General features: G+C 44.5%; 1 protein-coding gene across 2 annotated transcripts in view; it reads right to left on the reverse strand.

Annotated features, from left to right (window-relative positions):
• Nucleotides 1–17,116, reverse strand: part of LOC106563625 (protein phosphatase 3 catalytic subunit alpha) — a 59,740-nt gene that overhangs the window by 29,549 nt on the left and 13,075 nt on the right. For both annotated transcript variants that reach the window (XM_014129375.3, XM_014129376.3), the window contains exons 2-4: nucleotides 9,429–9,629; nucleotides 1,140–1,264; nucleotides 13–124 (exon numbers count right to left, since the gene is read on the reverse strand). In XM_014129375.3, coding sequence (XP_013984850.1) covers nucleotides 13–124; nucleotides 1,140–1,264; nucleotides 9,429–9,629 — 438 coding nt within the window. The remainder of the gene's footprint in view (nucleotides 1–12; nucleotides 125–1,139; nucleotides 1,265–9,428; nucleotides 9,630–17,116) is intronic.

Consider the following 17,116-nt stretch of genomic DNA (forward strand, 5'->3'; position numbering starts at 1 on the left):
GACAGAACTCACATTCTTGTTTGAAGGTGAAGTATTCTGTCAAATGTCTACATTCGTGGTTTCCTCGCAGTAAAAATAGTGTCTTTGGGTAGAGGATTTTCAACGACCAAAGATACAAAACACACTGTCAAGAGAGTAGATAAAGAGGGTTATTAGCTCAATTTATATACACACAAATACACACCATGATAAAATACACAGTTCGGGGGCCTGCACCAGGCTGCAGCTTGACAATAACAAAATCAACATTATATAACATGACATGGGAATGATAAAATCAGACTGTATCACAATCAATGACTGTCCTAAGCTCAAATCAGAAAGTCTAAAATTGACCTTTATTTGAACTCTAATAGGCCTCCATTTAATCATAGATGATTATGGATGATCTCAGATGAGGGACCCCCAGTCATTGATTTGGTGACAGCTGATAAAGATAGTATGATAATCATGAGAATTGGTGGAGCCAGTCTGTTTAAGGATAATCAACCCCTCTTGCCAACGGAAAAGCCCTCCTTTATGCAAATGCAGCGTGTCAGCATCGATTGCATTGTGACTGGATGATTGGTCCTTCCTCCTCACGGTTTTTCCAGAGCTTCAGTGCACTATAGCTCCTTGTCACGCACAGCGTGGAAGCAGCACGGTGCAAGGAGGGGCACAGGGAGGGATCTCAGTGGAAACAGCAGAATGCCTTCAATTTAAAGGAGAGCTCCTGATGGCTCCTCATAGGAAAGCCCTCCAGTCACAACCAAACAGGTAGAGAGATAATATTGGGGATTGGTAACCTTGGGCAGAAATCATCATAACCAGGTCTGGAGCAGAGGAGGCTAGTGGGAGGAGCTATAGAAGGACAGGGCTCCTTGTAATGGCTGGAATGGAATAAATGGAACGGTATCAAACATATAGAAACCACGTTTGACTCCGTTCCATTAATTCCATTCCAGCCATTACAATGAGCCCATCCTCCTATAGCTTCTCCCACCAGCCTCCACTGGTCTGGCGTGTGTATATGGTATATCTCTCTCTCTGTGCATTGGATTCAATTGAGGTGTTGAATTAAACTATGGTATACGTACAGACAAAGATACTAATAGTTTATGAGGATTAAGGGAGGAGGATGTTCAGTGGGTGTCTCTTACCTCGATACTGAAGTATCCCCGGTCCACATAGTCTCCCAGGAAGAGGTACCGGGTCGTTGCCGGCGAGCCACCCACCTCAAACAGCTTCATAAGGTCAAAAAACTGCCCATGGATGTCCCCACACACTGGAAAACATCAATTCCCACACCATGAGAACACATGAACACATTATCACTGGGTCTGTTAGCACTGCTACATACTGTACATAACAGAGGGGATTTTATAGAAGATAAAGGCTACAAGGGTGTGTGTGTGCTTGGATGCCTGTCTGTGTGTGTGGTACAGAGAAAAAAAGAGATTGTGTGATGCATGCTTTCCCTGTGTAAGTTAGACAGTAGAAGATCTGTACTGCTTCTCGGCTCATTGATTCTCCCAAGAAAGAGAGAGAGAGAGAGAGAGAGAGAGAGAGAGAGAGAGAGAGAGAGAGAGAGAGAGAGAGAGAGAGAGAGAGAGAGAGAGAGAGAGAGAGAGAGAGAGAGAGAGAGAGAGAGAGAGAGAGAGAGAGAGAGAGCTGTAGAAGTTGCAAACTCTTGTTGCTGTGGCAACCTGATTTTTATGAGAATAAATAATGAAATAAAGTAGTTTTCATTTCTCTCGCCCTCACGCAGTGTTGGCATGGAGATGCTGCCTGGGTTTATGCCCCAGATGCCTCTCTCTTTCTACCCCCATTAGGAGGTGTGGGTGGCTCAGGGACCCTGGGCCTGGGGGAGGGAGCCTGGGAGCTTGGGTCTGGCTGGCTGCTCCACTCCACTGAAGACAATAACAACTGGACTCTGCGAACTCAACACTGTGCACTACTGTGCAAACATATATTTTATTTTTTCATCTTTTCCGTTTTCTACTCTTTCACTCTATTTCTCTCCCACTCTCCTCTCCTCTCCTCTCCTCTCCTCTCCTCTCCTCTCCTCTCCTCTCCTCTCCTCTCCTCTCCTCTCCTCTCCTCTCCTCTCCTCTCCTCTCCTCTCCTCTCCTCCCACTCCACTCCTGCATCCCCTCTCCTCTCCTCCCGCTCCACTCCTGCATCCCCTGTCCTCTAGCCCCCCCTCCCTCCCTCTCCTCTCCTCCCCTCTCTCTCCTCCTATCAGCTCACTGTGGCCTTCGCCCACTCAAAGCTCAGAGCAATGTGAGTATGTGGGAGCCTCTGCTTGTGTGACTAAAGGAATCAAACACACACACAGACATACACACAAATAGCATATGTGAACAGCACATACAGTAGTACATGAATGCATAAACACACACAGACACACATTCATGCACAAGTACGCACAGACGTTTACACACAGTGCTAGCGAGAGCACAATAGTCCTACATAGAGCTCCACAGTTGCAGCTCCATGCTGACAGATGTCCATGCACTGATACACACATCATCATCCATATTTCATGCTGAATAAATAAAGCATGTTAGCCTCCTTTTGTGGCGCTAGTTTACCGGAGGGGGGAAGGACTACTCCTGCACTGTAACTAAGGTTTTCTTTCTCCATTTACCATCTCCCACCAATCAGTCAAGCATTTCATCAGTCAGTCCACCAATCAGTCAAGGTCAGTCAATTAGTCATTCGAAGGGAGAGGAGCCAGTCTACCAATTAGTCAGTCCCAAGCGGAGGAAACATCTGTGTGCTATGTTAATTCATATTTTGTACAACTGGCAACTAAGGCCTTTCAGAGCAGGAATTAAATGAAAATGGGTAATGATACCAAATTAATCAAATATTTTTAAGAACCTATGTTCCCTAATGTCAGTGATACAGAGTGTGCCTATTTTAAAGTAAATCATAGCACAGGACAGCCCCTGCCCCCTGTACAAATAGACTTCTAATCTCAATGGGATTACCTGTATAAACACAAGATAAAAATACAAATGGCAGTTATCCGACAAAGCAAAAGTCTCGTGTTACAGCCCAGTCTCATTGTTGCTGGATGAACACTAGTTATACTGATGTAACATGGTGAACTGGGAGTTCCTGTGTGCTAAAATACCTTACTCCAGTCCTCCTCTCCCTCCTCTCCCTCCATCTCTAATACCTTACTCCAGTCCTCCTCTCCCTCCTCTCTCTCCATCTCTAATACCTTACTCCAGTCCTCCTCTCCCTCCATCTCTAATACCTTACTCCAGTCCTCCTCTCCCTCCTCTCCCTCCATCTCTAATACCTTACTCCAGTCCTCCTCTCCCTCCTCTCCCTCCATCTCTAATACCTTACTCTCCAGTCCTCCTCTCCCTCCTCTCCCTCCATCTCTAATACCTTACTCCAGTCCTCCTCTCCCTCCTCTCTCTCCATCTCTAATACCTTACTCCAGTCCTCCTCTCCCTCCATCTCTAATACCTTACTCCAGTCCTCCTCTCCCTCCATCTCTAATACCTTACTCCAGTCCTCCTCTCCCTCCTCTCCCTCCTCTCCCTCCATCTCTAATACCTTACTCCAGTCCTCCTCTCCCTCCTCTCCCTCCATCTCTAATACCTTACTCCAGTCCTCCTCTCCCTCCTCTCCCTCCTCTCCCTCCATCTCTAATACCTTACTCCAGTCCTCCTCTCCCTCCTCTCCCTCCATCTCTAATACCTTACTCCAGTCCTCCTCTCCCTCCTCTCCCTCCTCTCCCTCCATCTCTAATACCTTACTCCAGTCCTCCTCTCCCTCCATCTCTAATACCTTACTCCAGTCCTCCTCTCCCTCCATCTCTAATACCTTACTCCAGTCCTCCTCTCCCTCCATCTCTAATACCTTACTCCAGTCCTCCTCTCCCTCCATCTCTAATACCTTACTCCAGTCCGCCTCTCCCTCCATCTCTAATACCTTACTCCAGTCCTCCTCTCCCCCATCTATAATACCTTACTCCAGTCCTCCTCTCCCTCCATCTCTAATACCTTACTCCAGTCCTCCATCTCTAATACCTTACTCCAGACCTCCTCTCCCTCCATCTCTAATACCTTACTCCAGCCCTCCTCTCCCCCCTCTCCCTCCTCTCCCTCCATCTCTAATACCTTACCCCAGTCCTCCTCTCCCTCCATCTCTAATACCTTACTCCAGACCTCCTCTCCCTCCTCTCCCCCATCTATAATACCTTACTCCAGTCCTCCTCTCCCTCCATCTCTAATACCTTACTCCAGTCCTCCTCTCCCCCTCTCCCTCCTCTCCCTCCATCTCTAATACCTTACTCCAGTCCTCCTCTGCCTCCATCTCTAATACCTTACTCCAGTCCTCCTCTCCCTCCATCTCTAATACCTTACGCCAGCCCTCCTCTCCCTCCATCTCTAATACCTTACGCCAGCCCTCCTCTCCCTCCATCTCTAATACCTTACTCCAGCCCTCCTCTTCCTCCATCTCTAATACCTTACTCCAGACCTCCTCTCCCTCCATCTCTAATACCTTACTCCAGTCCTCCATCTCTAATACCTTACTCCAGACCTCCTCTCCCTCCATCTCTAATACCTTACTCCAGTCCTCCTCTCCCTCCATCTCTAATACCTTACTCCAGTCCTCCTCTCCCTCCATCTCTAATACCTTACTCCAGTCCTCCTCTCCCTCCATCTCTAATACCTTACTCCATACCTCCTCTCCCTCCTCTCCCCATCTATAATACCTTACTCCAGTCCTCCTCTCCCTCCATCTCTAATACCTTACTCCAGACCTCCTCTCCCTCCATCTCTAATACCTTACTCCAGTCCTCCATCTCTAATACCTTACTCCAGTCCTCCTCTCCCTCCATCTCTAATACCTTACTCCAGTCCTCCTCTCCCTCCATCTCTAATACCTTACTCCAGTCCTCCTCTCCCTCCATCTCTAATACCTTACTCCAGTCCTCCTCTCCCTCCATCTCTAATACCTTACTCCATACCTCCTCTCCCTCCTCTCCCCATCTATAATACCTTACTCCAGTCCTCCTCTCCCTCCATCTCTAATACCTTACTCCAGACCTCCTCTCCCTCCATCTCTAATACCTTACTCCAGTCCTCCATCTCTAATACCTTACTCCAGTCCTCCTCTCCCTCCATCTCTAATACCTTACTCCAGTCCTCCTCTCCCTCCATCTCTAATACCTTACTCCATACCTCCTCTCCCTCCTCTCCCCATCTATAATACCTTACTCCAGTCCTCCTCTCCCTCCATCTCTAATACCTTACTCCAGTCCTCCTCTCCCCCCTCTCCTCCATCTGTACTGTCTTACTCAAGCCCTCCTGTACTCCATCTTTAATATTTTACTCCAGCCATCCTCTCCCTCCATCTCTATTGTCTTACTCCAGCCCTCCATCTTTAATATTTTACTCCAGCCATCCTCTCCCTCCATCTCTATTGTCTTACTCCAGCCCTCCATCTTTAATATTTGACTCCAGCCATCCTCTCCCTCCATCTCTATTGTCTTACTCCAGCCCTCCATCTTTAATATTTTACTCCAGCCATCCTCTCCCTCCATCTCTATTGTCTTACTCCAGCCCTCCATCTTTAATATTTTACTCCAGCCATCCTCTCCCTCCATCTCTATTGTCTTACTCCAGCCCTCCATCTTTAATATTTTACTCCAGCCGTCCTCTCCCTCCATCTCTATTGTCTTACTCCAGCCCTCCATCTTTAATATTTTACTCCAGCCATCCTCTCCCTCCATCTCTATTGTCTTATTCCAGCCCTCCATCTTTAATATTTTACTCCAGCCGTTCTCTCCTCCATTTCTAATACCTTATTCCAGCCATCCTGTCCCTGCATGGCCTCAGTATGGGAAGGTTTTCAGACTTGGGGGAGGGGAGAAAAGGCTGATGTGCACAGAACTGAACCACCACTACCACCCCCTCCCTGTTATTCCCTCTACCATGATCTCTCTATCTTTTTCTCTCTACTACCATTCTGTTTTTCACTCGTCCACATTTCCCCCATACCCACTATTTCTCTGTTTCCCTCTATGTCATTCCCTTCTCTGTCATTCTCTAACACCATTCTTCAATGTCTTCATTTCTGGAGGCAGTATTATGTAAGTTTGTCTGCATCTAGGATCCAATGACTACGGGGCTTAATGACAGAGGAACGACTAAATCCGATAACAACGAGGATGTGTATGTGATCCAGCATCAAGAGATGCGCGAGTCAGTGTGCTTTTGCTGCGCTGTTGTGTGTTTTCAGGTTTATGTGTGTACATGCGTGTTTTTACAGTAAGCGCCTTTGTGTGAGGGTTGTTTGTGTGCACGTGTTGTGAGTTAGTCTGACCCCTTTGTTCATAATGGCTTGCTCAGATTAGTCAAAACTAGGATGAATTAAACCTTGAAAACATGTATTATTAATGTCAAGACTGTATCAAATATGCAAGAAGCTATGTGCATGCTTAGTAGCTGTCATAGTAAATAGGTCTACCTCCTATCTGATTGGACGTTATGGCAAATATAATTACTCATGCTACTGTTTCCCAGTACCATCAGAAAGCAGTGTAGCTATACCATATGTCTATCTACAACAAACATGCATGCACCCACACGTAAACTCTCTCCCTCTCTCGCAATTGCATCTAAATGGCTTCTCACATTTAAAATATTCAAAAGGAGCATAAGATATTTGAAATGGTATATCAGTCCATTTGGACCACCTGGGTGGTGCTACAGCAGGCAGGCAGGCAGGCAGGCAGGCAGGCAGGCAGGCAGGCAGGCAGGCAGCTGTGGCTGGGATGTGATCATGCTCTGTGGTGTGGATGAGTCAGGACTGAGGGGTTGTTCAACACTACTATCACTGTGGGCTAGATGGCTGTCAGCCCAGGGACAAAAGTGGCCACTGTGCTCCTGGTAGAGTCAGTGTACAGGCAGACTGAACTAGGGGAATCCAGAGGGGTATTGTGTGACCTTGTCACAATAGTAAAAAAGTCAAATGGTGCTAGAGTAAACAAACAAGCAAATATAATTCCCACGGCCTTTTTAAACCTAAAATACACTAAAAGTATAAAATGTCCTGCATTTCAGGATTACAGTGCGATCAAATTAAGATCATACATCTGTACTCATATATATTGAGGTGAGTTATCCCAACATGATGGTGAGGTCATATGCAGGTGAGGTGACTATCTTACACTACGGCTCATAGGATAAACTGCTGCATTGATTGGTTGAACAAGCCTCAATGTACTGTGTTCCTCATCACGTACTGTTGTCATGACGTTGGCCTCTTTGAGTACAGGGAGGACAGTTGACCCCCTCCCCCTTGCACCATCCCCCAACCTACCTCCCCCCACCCAGGCCCTGTGTGAAGGGGTGGTAAAATTCCAGAGAAGAATCTCTTGCCACATGGCCCATAGAGAGACACAGGAAATTCTTCCAACTCACAGAATTGGGGAGCCAAGCGACATTTGTGTTCTGGAGAAGGTATGGAAGACTGGTGAAGAATCCAGCTACGAACTGGTCCGCTTGGTACAATTTTGTGATACTCAGAAGAGACAATATAGCCATATTACCATAAAACTGTTTATATAATAGCCTCAGCGATGGGACTTGCATCCAAATGGTTGTATAGAATGTATTAATAAGGATAAAGCTATTTTGTAATACATTGAGATGCTGTGTACTGATGTTAATGTGATAGAATGTAGTTATGTTCAAAGATTAAATCAGTCATCGGCACGCCCCCAGGGACACAGACAGGACCAGGCGTCATGTGACAAGCGTGTTCTATGTTCACTATAAAACCACCCCACCCTGATTTACTTTCTTCAGACCAGGCCTCCACTCCATTGCGAGTTGGCCAATAGGTTTTACCATCCAATTCCTCTACTGAAAGTGAACTATACCACGTGGTTAACTTTTAGACTATCGATATCGACAGAATAAGAACAAGTCTTTGATATTAATTAATAGTCTGCAGCTAGAAATTATATCATTGAACGCGAAGACCGACGAAACATCCATTCTATGACGACATTAATGAATGTCGCTTTGAAAGATCCATTCTAACCGAGAGAGAGAGAGAGAGAGAGAGAGAGAGAGAGAGAGAGAGAACGCAGACAAAACTTTCCAACAGAACGACGCTCCAACAAGGAGCCCGACGACACACTGAGCGTAAATATATATTGATTGCAATTGTTCCCGAATGAGTGAGCGTTCATGTGCAAAGAATTAGCATGTCAATTGTTCATATTAATGAACTCTGTGTGCCTCCTCAGCTGAAACTTTTATGACCCATTGTCTAACAGACCAGCCATGCCTGTTTAGACCACTAGGGCACATTACTCTACCAATTATTTGTGATGATAATTACTGTTTGTATACTTTCTGTGAATTACTTAGTTTAGTAAATAAATTATTTTAAGACAATTGATGTATGGATGACTCTTAGTAAAGACTGGGTTCGTGCAGATACAACAATTTACGACGTTTGGAATGAGACTGGACGCGAGGTAAAATACACCATTTAAACCAGAAGATAATCGGCCTATACTATAATAGAATATAATATATAATGTTATAATATAGGAAAGTTATATTAGGAAAATTATAACTTTGTAATCCGAATATTTTCCTTGGTGCCCCAATCTCCTAGTTAATTACAATTAAACGATTAATCAGTTTGATCGCGTGATAATAATTACAGGGAGTTAATTGATAAACATGTCTTCAGTTTAATGGTACCCCAAAGACACGACACTGTAGTGCCTGTCCATCCATGTCTGTCTGAGAGGCAGAACAACATTCAACATTCATCTGATTCTTGAAAAGACAAAGAGAGATGCAGAGCTTTTGATGTGCTGATGTGCTTAAGAAATGTATTATTGTTACATGACCATAATGCAGATGATACTGAAAGTGACAGCTACCTGCTATGGGATGCTGCATATACAGTCCTGCTTTGATGTCTGTACTCTTCATCTTCATTTTAACTCCTGTCAGGTGCTTTGGAGTTTATTTTTGTAACTCAGGTATTGAATTAACTCCCAGTCTCTCTTGTCTTCCTACTAGTATTTTCTTACAGTCATACACCTTCATACACAGACATATATTTATACACCAAACAAAAGTACATTCTCCCAGAGTTTACTCCAGAGCTCAGACTCTCAGACTAACCTGCTCATAAAAGAGTCCCTCAATTTGAAGCACTTTAAGCACACTGACCCACTTTCACAGTTACCAAGGCATAATACTCTATCTCACTCGCCACTGGACAAAATAACCAGCATAAATCATACCCATTCTGACAGTTGTATCTTCCACATTTTGATGCTACTTCCACCCTTCCTTTTCTCTGTTGGACCATTACGTGAATGCTGGGAATGTCAGTCAAAGTGTGTTTCACCAGAGTGTAAGTTAAAGGTGATCCCTCCTCCTAACCTGTGACTGGTGCTTCTATGTCCAGTATGGTTTTCTCCTGGCGCAGGATGGCGGCACCCTCGTTGACGATGCGTTGTGCCACGGCCTCCTCCACGCGTCCCTCCTTGGTGAGGTGGGCTTTGAGCAGGTCCACCCTGGGCTTCCCTTCACAGTCAAACACCTCCTTCAATGTGAGGCGATGACTCAGGGGGAAGGGCACGGCTGTGGAGAGAACAGAGACAACACAACTCAATGGGACAGAGAACACAGTGAAACTACGGAAAGCCATTCATTTTCAATGGAAGAGAAGTGAAGTGGGTGATGTGAGCATGGGTGACGGAGTGTGAACAGGGCGGGACTTAAGTTGGGGAAAGCTGAACTTTATACAAATACTAGGCGATTGTGCCACGATTGACCAATCGAAGCTCACTACAGCTTCCAGCCCCTACTGGATAGGCTGTTGATACCTAGCACTACTTAGCATGCTGTCGGCTTGCTAGCAACCAAATTCTGGGCAGAGCTAGTGTGGCGAGGAAAAATACAAATGCTAGTTAAGAGCTGCGGCGTGTCGCTGTTCAACAGCCATGGTGCTGAACCGGTTTACCAGTCCCTTGTTTAAGTCTGTTCAGATCGTATTGCTGTCTGCGGTGCTGAAGGTTTGTGCGGCGCTATAAGGACACAACAAGGCCTATATAGACTCTATCCTCCAATACTGTAGATGAAACTGCTCAACCCGCTTTTCAATTACGGTGTTTGTATGCATAAAGCTAACCCTGCCCTTAGAGACACCTAAAAGTGTCTTATAAATTGCAGAGGGTGAAAAGTTCTTTCTCAGATTGCATGACTGTAAACAGAGTGCGTGAGGTCTACCGTCAGTCCTCACAAAATGTGGCCTACTTTAATTATGGATGCTTCCAGAGTCTATTATCATTTATTCATCGCTGTAAATTGACAATGTGACGTGTGGAATAAAAATTGACTCTTTTTATGCGAGACTCAACAATCCATATTCTGAAATATGTATGAGCAGTTTAATAATGTCTGATCAGCAGAGAGTAAAAAGCCCTTAATTTACCACCACTATCCAAATGAGTAGTTAATGTATATATTTCTAAACCCTAATATGAGGGAAATTATTGTATTGTATCCAAACATGGGATGCAGTGTCTTCTGATGCAAAGCTAATAATACTGTAATACCACAGGAAACGATACTTGAATTTTAAGAAATCACTTCACTGGGTTGTTAATGAAATCTCAGTCCACAAATAAGGCAGTGGCTAGCTACCAGGGATCCTCTGAAAACATCACATCAAACCCAAATTCATTGCTTTGGGAGCAACAAAGGTAATGTTCTGCACTGAAGCTGATCTGTGTGTGTCAGTGGTCGAAGACACTGGTTGGCTTTTGTGTGCTGCATAATATAAAATCATAAAGTAGCCACGCTTGCTGATGCAGCAGCCTTTCTCATTGCTGGACCTGAGGCCTTACTATGAACTATGAACTCAGGTTTGAATTCCAATCAATCATATACAATTATGTTTCATTCAGATTGGATACTAAAATAAATCTGACACCATTGTGCTCTTAAGTACAGTGCATTCATAAAGTATTCAGACCCCTTCACTTTTTCCACATTTTGTTACATAACAGCCTTATTATAAAATGGATTAAATAAAAAAACATCCTCAGCAATCTTCACACAGTACCCCATAATGACAAAGCGAAAACAGTTTTTTAGAAATGTTTGCAAATTTAACAAAACAGAAATACATTATTTACATAGGTATTCAGACCCTTTGCTATGAGACTCAAAATTGAGCTCAGGTGCATTCTGTTTCCACTGATCATACTTGAGACGTTTCTACAACTTGATTGTGTCACAGATCCCCTCGGTACTGATGCTCATTCTGTTCACCAGTTCCGGAGGTCTACGTCACCGGCTTTCTAGGCTTCACTGAACGGGAATCATTATCATCAACTCCGAACTGTCTTGTCTGATTACACACACCTGGTTCCCATTTCCCCTGATTAGGATGTTATACTGTATATGTGCCCTCTGTTCCCTCTGTCATTGTGCCCATGTCCGTTGGTGGTGTGAGTACCTATGCGTTGCTGCAGCTGATATGCTGCGTGCTATATATATTGTGTATTACAGGTATCGTCCTGTGTCGTTCAGTGAGGTTTACCCTCGCTCTTTTGTTTAGGTAAAGCCCAGTGTTTTTGTATACGTGTTTGTTTTGGGTGTATTAAAAACCCTTATTCTGTATTCCAGGCGCCTGTCTCCAAATCCTTTATACCAGTGTGACAGATTGGAGTCCACCTGTGATAAATTCAATTGATTGGACATGATTTGGAAAGGCACACACCTGTCTATGTAAGGTCCCACAGTTGACAGTGCATGACAGAGCAACAACAAAGACATGAGGTCGAAGGAATTGTCCGTAGAGCTCCAAGACAGGATTGTGTCGAGGCACAGATTTGGGTAAGGGTACCAAAACATTTCTGCAGCATTGATGGACCCCAAGAACACAGTGGCCTTCATCATTCTTAAATGCAAGACATTTGGATCCACCAAGGCTCTTCCTAGAGATGGGCGCCTGGCCAAACTGAGCAGTTGGAGGAGAAGGGCCTTGGTCAGGAAGGTGACCAAGAACCCGATGGTCACTCTGATAGAGCTCCAGAGTTCCTCTGCGGAGATAGGAGAACCTTCCAGAAGGAAAACCATATCTGCAGCACTCCACCAATTAGGCATTTATGGTAGAGTGCCCAAAGGCACATAAAGGACTCTCAAAAAATGAGAAACAAGATTCTCTGGTCTGATGAAGCCAAGCGTCACGTCTGGAGGAAACCTGGCACCATCCCTATGGTGAAGCATGGTGGTGGCAGCATCATGCTATGGGAAAGTTTTTCAGTGGCAGGGACTGGGAGACTAGTCAGGTGTGAGGGAAATATGAACGGAGCAAAGTACAGAGAGATCCTTGATGAAAACCTGCTCCAGAGCTCTCAGGACCTCAGACTGGGGCGAAGGTTCACCTTCCAACAGGGCAACGACCCTAAGCACACTGCCAAGACATCGTAGGAGTGGCTTCGGGACAAGTCTCTGAATGTTCTTGAGTGACCCAGCCAGAGCCCGGACTTGAACCCAATCTAACATCTCTGGAGAGACCTGAAAATAGCTGTGCAGCGACAATCCCCATCCAACCTGACAGAGAGGATCTGCAGAGAAGAATGGGAAAAACTCCCCAAATACAGGTGTGCCAAGATTGTAGCGTCATACCCAAGAAGACTCAAGGCTGTAATCGCTGCCAAAGGTGCTTCAACAAAGTACTGAGTAAAGGGTCTGAAAAGTTATGTAAATGTTTAATTTCCGTTTTTTTTCTTTTCTAAAAACAGTTCTTTGCTTTATCATTAGGGGGTATTGTGTGTAGATTGATGAGGGATAAAAATAATTTATCAGTTTTAGAATAAGGCTGTAACGTAATAAAATGTGGCAAAAGTCAAGGGGTCTGAATCCTTTCCGAAGGCACTGTATCTACCTCAATTACCTCGTACCCATGCTCTTCAGCTCGGTACTGGTACCCCCTGTGTGTGTGTGTGTGTGTATATATATATTCTAACTGGTCTCTGTATGTCTCAGAGACCAGTTAGAATAAACAGCAGAAAACATCAGGCAGGTCCTTTCTGACCTACAGCACAATATACCTGTGAACTCCCAGTTATATAGAGCTGAGGGCCTTCATCAGTATTGGGGAATCTGCTTTGAAAATATAGTGACAATAAAATAACAATAATGAGGCTATATACAGGAGATACCGGTACAGAGTCAATGTATGGGGTACAGGTTAGTTGAGGTAATTTGTACATATAGGTAGGGGTAAAGTGACTATGCATAGATAATAAACAGCGAGTAGCAGCCGTGTAAAGACAGGGGGGGGGGGGGGGGGGGGGGTCAATGCAAATAGTCCGGGTGGCCATTTGATTAATTATTCAGCAGTCTTATGGCTTGGGTGTAGAAGCTGTTAACCTGTTGGGGCTAGGGGGCAGTATTTTCACGGCCGGATAAAAAACGTACCCGATTTAAACTGGTTACTACTCTTACCCAGAAACGAGAATATGCATATAATTAGTAGATTTGGAGGGAGAAAACACTCTAAAGTTTCTAAAACTGTTTGAATGGTGTCTGTGAGTATAACATAACTCATATGGCAGGCCAAAACCTGAGAAGATTCCATGCAGGAAGTGCCCTGTCTGACAATTTGTTGTCCTTCTAGAGCATCTCTATCAAAAATACAGCTGTAACGTGACATTTTCTAAGGCTTCCATTGGCTCTAAGAAGGCGCCAGAAAGTGGAATGAGAGCTCTGCAGTCTCTGGGTGAAAAACAGCAGGAGTGTTTGTGAGTGGTCAGGCAGGGAACACTGACACTGGAGCGCGCGTGCACGAGAGGACTCCATTTTTTTCTTTCTCTCTTTGAACGAATACAACGTCGCCCAGTTGGAATATTATCGCTATTTTACGAGAAAAATTGCATAAAAATGTATTTTAAACAGCGTTTGACAGCGTTTGACATGCTTCGAAGTACGGTAATGGAATATTTTGAATTTTTTTGTCACGATACGTCACGATACGTCACCCTTCGGATAGTGACTTGAATGCACGAACAAAACGGAGCTATTTGGATATAACTATGGATTTTTTCGAACCATAACAACATTTGTTGTTGAAGTAGAAGTCCTGGGAGTGCATTCTGACGAAGAACAGCAAAGGTAATCAAATTTTTCGAATAGTAAATCTGAGTTTGGTGAGGGCCAAACTTGGTGGGTGTCAAATTAGCTAGCCGTGATGGCCGGGCTATCTACTCAGAATATTGCAAAATGTGCTTTCGCCGAAAAGCTATTTTAAAATCTGACACAGCGATTGCATAAAGGAGTTCTGTATCTATAATTCTTAAAATAATTGTTATGTATTTTGTGAACGTTAATCGTGAGTAATTAAGTAAATTCACCGGAAGTTTGCGGTGGGTATGCTAGTTCTGAACATCACATGCTAATGTAAAAAGCTGGTTTTTGATATAAATATGAACTTGATTGAACAAAACATGCATGTATTGTATTACATAATGTCCTAGGAGTGTCATCTGATTAAGATCATCAAAGGTTCGTGCTGCATTTAGCTGTGGTTTTGGTTTTTGTGACATATATGCATGCTTTGAAAATGGCATAGTCATATGTTTGAGAAATTGAAGTTATAGCATTTATGAAGTATTTGTATTTTGCGCCACACGATTCCACTGGCTGTTGACGCAAACGTCCCACCTTGCCCAGGGAGGTTAACCTCTTACATCTAGATGTTCCGCTAGCGGAACATCGCTCCAATATCCAATGATAGGGCGTGGCGCGAATTACAAATTCCTCAAAAATCCCAAAACTTCAATTTTTCAAACATATGACTATTTTACACCATTTTAAAGACAAGACTCTCCTTTATCTAACCACAATGTCCGATTTCAAAAAGGCTTTACAACGAAAGCAAAACATTAGATTATGTCAGGAGAGTACCCAGCCAGAAATAATGGTGATGCGCCGGCCCGTATCGTGACAACATTTTTTTAAATATTCCATTACCGTACTTCAAAGCATGTCAAACACTGTTTAAAATCAATTTTTATGCGATTTTTCTCGTAAAATAGCGATAATATTCTGACCGGGAGACGTCGTTTTCGTTCAAAGACTGAAAATGTCAAATGGACTCTTCACGTGCACGCGCCCACCCGTTTCATTGTTCTCAGATCGACCACTATCCAAATGCGCTACTGTTTTTCAGCCAGGGACTGCAGAGTCATCATTCCCCGTTCTGGCGCCTTCTGAGAGCCTATGGGAGCCTTAGAAAATGTCACGTTACAGCAGAGATCCTCTGTTTTCGATAAAGATGCCCTAGAAGGCCAAGAAATGGTCAGAGAGGTCACTTCCTGTATGCAATCTTCTCAGGTTTTGGCCTGCCATATGAGTTCTGTTATACTCACAGACACCATTCAAACAGTTTTAGAAACTTTAGGGTGTTTTCTCTCCAAATCAAACAATTATATGCATATTCTAGTTTCTGGGCAGGAGTAATATCCAGATTAAATCGGTACGTTTTTTATCCGGCAGTGAAAATACTGCCCCCTATCCTAAACAGGTTAAAGAGCCTTTTGGACCTAGACTTGGTGCTCTGGTACCGCTTGATGTTCGGTAGCAGAGAGAACAGTTTATGACTTGGGTGACTGGAGTCTTTGACAATTTTTTGGGCCTTCCTCTGACACCGTCTAGTATATATGTCCTGGATGGCAGGAAGCTTGGCCACAGTGATGTACTGGACTGCACGCACTACCCTCTGTAGTGCCTCACGGTCAGATGCCGAGCAGTTGCCATACCAGGCGGTGATGCAACCTGTCAGGATGCTCTCGATGGTGCAGCTGTAGAACTTTTTGAGGATCTGGGGACCCATGCCAAAAATAAATAACTGTGTTTCCAACGGCGCGGTTTATTTACAAAAAAACCCCACCGGAAAACATAATAAAAGAAATCAATGGGTAACATAACCCGACGGACACCAGTATAGACATAGACATACACATACACTTACAATAAACAATCTCCGACAAGGACATGAGGGGAAACAGAGTGTTAAATACACAACATGTAATTGATGGGATTGGAACCAGGTGTGAAGGAAGACAAGACAAAACCAATGGAAAATGAAAAATGGATCAGTGATGGCTAGAAGGTCGGTAACGTCGACCGCCAAACACCGCCCAAACAAGGAGAGGGACCGACTTTCAACGTGGCACCGTCATAGGATGTCACCTTTCCAACAAGTAAGTTCGTCAAATTTCTGTCCTGCTAGAGCTGCCCCGGTTAATTGTACGTGCTGTTATTTTGAAGTGGAAACATCTAGGAGCTACAACGGCTCAGCCGCAAAGTGGTAGCCCACACAAGCTCACAGAATGGGACCGCCGAGTGCTGAAGCACGTAGCGAGTAAAAATCGTCTGTCCTCGGTTGCAACTCTCACTACCGAGTTCCAAACTGCCTCTGGAAGCAACGTCAGCACCAGAACTGTTCGTCAGGAGTTTCATGAAATGGGTTTCCATGGCCGAGCAGCCGCACACAAGCCTAAGATCAGCATGCGCAATGCCAAGCATTGGCTGGAGTGGTGTAAAGCTCGCCGCCATTGGACTCTTGAGCAGTGGAATATTCTGTGGAGTGATGAATCACGCTTCACCATCTGGCAGTCTAATGGACAAATCACGGTTTGGCGGAAGCCAGGAGAACGCTACCTGCCCGAATGCATAGTGCCAACTTTAAAGATTGGTTAAAGAGGAATAATGGTCTGGAACTGTTTTTCATGGTTCGGGCTATGCCCCTTAGTTCCAGTGAAGGGAAATCTTAACGCTACAGCATGCAATGACATTCTAGACGATTCTGTCGAGATCAGTGTGGAAGAACTTGAATGGCCTGCACAGAGCCCTGACCTCAACCCCATCAAACACCTTTGGGATGAATTGAAAAACAGACCGCGAGTCAGGCCTAATTGTCCAACATCAGTGCCCGACCTCATTAATGACTTGGAAGCAAGTCCTCGCAGCAATGTTCCAACATCTAGTGGAAAGCCTTCCTAGAAGAGTGGAAGCTGTTACAGCAGCAAATACAGGACCTACTCCATATTAAT

Source organism: Salmo salar, chromosome 11, assembly GCF_965601325.2.
Source record: "Salmo salar chromosome 11, fSalSal1, whole genome shotgun sequence".
In the NCBI taxonomy this organism is placed as follows: domain Eukaryota; kingdom Metazoa; phylum Chordata; class Actinopteri; order Salmoniformes; family Salmonidae; genus Salmo; species Salmo salar.